General features: G+C 69.1%; 1 protein-coding gene across 1 annotated transcript in view; it reads right to left on the reverse strand.

Moving 5' to 3' along the window:
- Pnpla6 (patatin like phospholipase domain containing 6) overlaps positions 1-2,500 on the reverse strand; it is a 44,579-nt gene that overhangs the window by 14,350 nt on the left and 27,729 nt on the right. Inside the window, 3 exon segments of the mRNA XM_060375914.1 lie at positions 179-335; positions 1,458-1,576; positions 2,257-2,439. Of these exon segments, the coding sequence (XP_060231897.1) occupies positions 179-335; positions 1,458-1,576; positions 2,257-2,439 (459 nt within the window).

The raw sequence follows: 2,500 nt of genomic DNA on the forward strand, positions 1-2,500 counted from the left end.
TCCTTCCCTCCTTCCCTCCCTCCTTCCTTCCTTCCCTCCTCCCTTCCCTCCTTCCTTCCTTCCTCCTTCCTTCCCTCCTTCCTTCCCTCCCTCCTTCCCTCCTTCCTTCCCTCCTTCCTTCCTTCCCTCCTTCCTTCCTTCCTTCCCTCCTTCCCCCCGTGCTCCCCGTGCTCCCCACCTTGGCCCACTCCCGGGCGCGCTGGCGGGTGCGGCCATGGCTGCGCTCCTCGGCGTAGAGGGCGGCGATGAAGGAGCCGATGGAGGTTCCGCCCACCAGGTCCACGGGGACGCCCGCCTCCTCCAGCGCCTTCAGCACGCCGATGTGCGCGCAGCCCCTGGGGAGCACGGGGGCGGGGAGCACGGGGAGTGAGCGGGGTCAGGCCCCGCCCACGGCCCCCAGGCCCCGCCCCCAGCCCTCAGGCCCCGCCCCCGCCTCCTCCAGCGCCTTCAGCGGGGGAGGAGGGGGAGTGAGAGGGCGGGAGTTGGAGGACGGGGAGTGAGGGGGAGGAGGGGGAGGGAGAGGAGGGGAGGAGGACGAGGACAATGAGGGGATGAGGAAGGGGAGGATGGAGAGTGAGGGAAGACGGGGAGTGAGGGAGGACGGGGATTAAGGGGGAGGATGGGGAATGAGGTGGACGGGGAGGGAGGGAGGACGGGAAGGGAGGACGGTGAGTGAGGGAGGACAGTGAGTGAAGGAGGACGTGGAGTGAGGGAGGACAGGAAGTGAGGGGGAGGACGAGGAGGGAGGGGGAGGACGGGGAGTGAGAGGAGGACGGGGAGGGAGGGAGGACGAGGAGGGTGAGGATGAGGAGAGGGAGGATGGGGAGGGAGGACGGGGAAAGGGAGGACGGGGAGGGAGGGAGGATGGAGAGTAAGGGAGGATGGGGAGTGAAAGGGAGGACGGGGAGTGAGGTGGAGGACAGGGAGGGAGGACGGAGGAGGACGAGGAGTGACAGGGAGGACGGGGTGTGAGGGAGGACGGTGAGTGAGGTGGAGGACGGTTGGGGGAGGACGGGGATGAAGGGGGAGGATGGGGAGTGAGAGGGAGGACGGGGAGGGAGGACAGTGAGTGAGGGAGGATGGTGAGGGAGGGAGGACGTGGAGTGAGGGAGAACAGGAAGTGAGGGGGAGGACAAGGAGGGGGAGGACAGGGAGTGAGGGGGAGGATGGGGAGGGAGGACGGGGAGTGAGGGGGAGGATGGGGAGGGAGGACGGGGAGTGAAGGGGAGGACTGCGAGGGGGAAAAAGGGCGGTTCAGGCCCCTCCCACAGTCTCTAAACCCCGCCCATAGCCTCCAGACCCCGCCCACAGCCTCTAAACCCCGCCCACAGCCTCCAGACCCCGCCCACAGGCTCTAAACCCCGCCCACAGGCTCTAAACCCCGCCCACATCCCTGAAGACTCTCCCACAGGCTCCAGCAGCCCGAGGCCCCGCCCCCGCAGGCCCCGCCCCCTCACCTGGCCCCGCCCCCGCCCAGCACCAGGGCGATGGTGTTTCCCGTGAGCACCCGCGCCAGGCGGGAGAAGTCGCTGTGGCGGTCGGCGCGGCGGGAGAAGACCTTCTCGTAGAGCTCTTGCTGCGGGCAAAATGGCGGGGAGAGGGGGCGGGGCCGAGTCACGCAAAATGGCGGCCACAGGGCGGGGCCGAGTCAGGCAGCCAATAGCGAGGCGGAGGAGGGGCTAAGTCAGGCAAAATGGCGGGGACGGGGCCTAGTCACTTAGTAATATGTCCAAAAATGGCGGGGAGAGAGTGGGGCCTCATCAGTCAGCCAGCCAATGGCGAGGCGGGGGCGGGGTCTGCTGCATCCACCATTTTGGGGATGCGCAGTCAGCCAATGGTAGGGTGGGGCGTGGCCAGGCCGCCATTTTGGGAATCCGCCCTCAGCCAATGGCTACGCGGGGGCGGGGCCTACTACATCCACCATTTTGGGGGCTGGCGCGGCCGGGCGGCCATTTTGGGGAGTGTTGAGCCAATGGCGGGGCGGGGGCGTGTCCGGCACCATTTTGGGGCAAGGCCGGCTGTATCCGCCATTTTAAGGTTCCGCAGTCAGCCAATGGCGGTGCGGGGAAGGCCGGGCGGCCATTTTGAGGGCGTGGCCGGCTGTATCCGCCATTTTGGGGACCCGCAGTCAGCCAATGGCGGTGCGGGGCGTGGCGGTGCGGCCATTTTGGGGCGTGGCGGGGCGGCCATTTTGGGGCGGGGCGCGGCGTGCCCGCCATTTTGGGGGCGTGGCCGGCGCGTCATGGCGGCGCTCACCAGCTTGGCGGGCCCGCGGCGGGAGAAAATGCGGCGCGGGCAGCGCAGGTGCAGGTGTCCCGAGCACCAGCTGCGCATGTTGAGCCACTCGACGGTGCGCGCGGGGCCCGGGCCGTCCTCGCGGTGCAGGAGCACGAGCTGCTTCAGGGCGCGCACGGCGGTGCTCTCCAGCATCTGCTCCAGCTGCGGGGGGGAGGGGGCGGGGTCAGCGCGTCGGGGGGCGGGGCCGCAGAGAGCGCCGCCA

The sequence above is a fragment of the Meriones unguiculatus genome, assembly GCF_030254825.1.
Source record: "Meriones unguiculatus strain TT.TT164.6M chromosome 13 unlocalized genomic scaffold, Bangor_MerUng_6.1 Chr13_unordered_Contig_2907, whole genome shotgun sequence".
In the NCBI taxonomy this organism is placed as follows: domain Eukaryota; kingdom Metazoa; phylum Chordata; class Mammalia; order Rodentia; family Muridae; genus Meriones; species Meriones unguiculatus.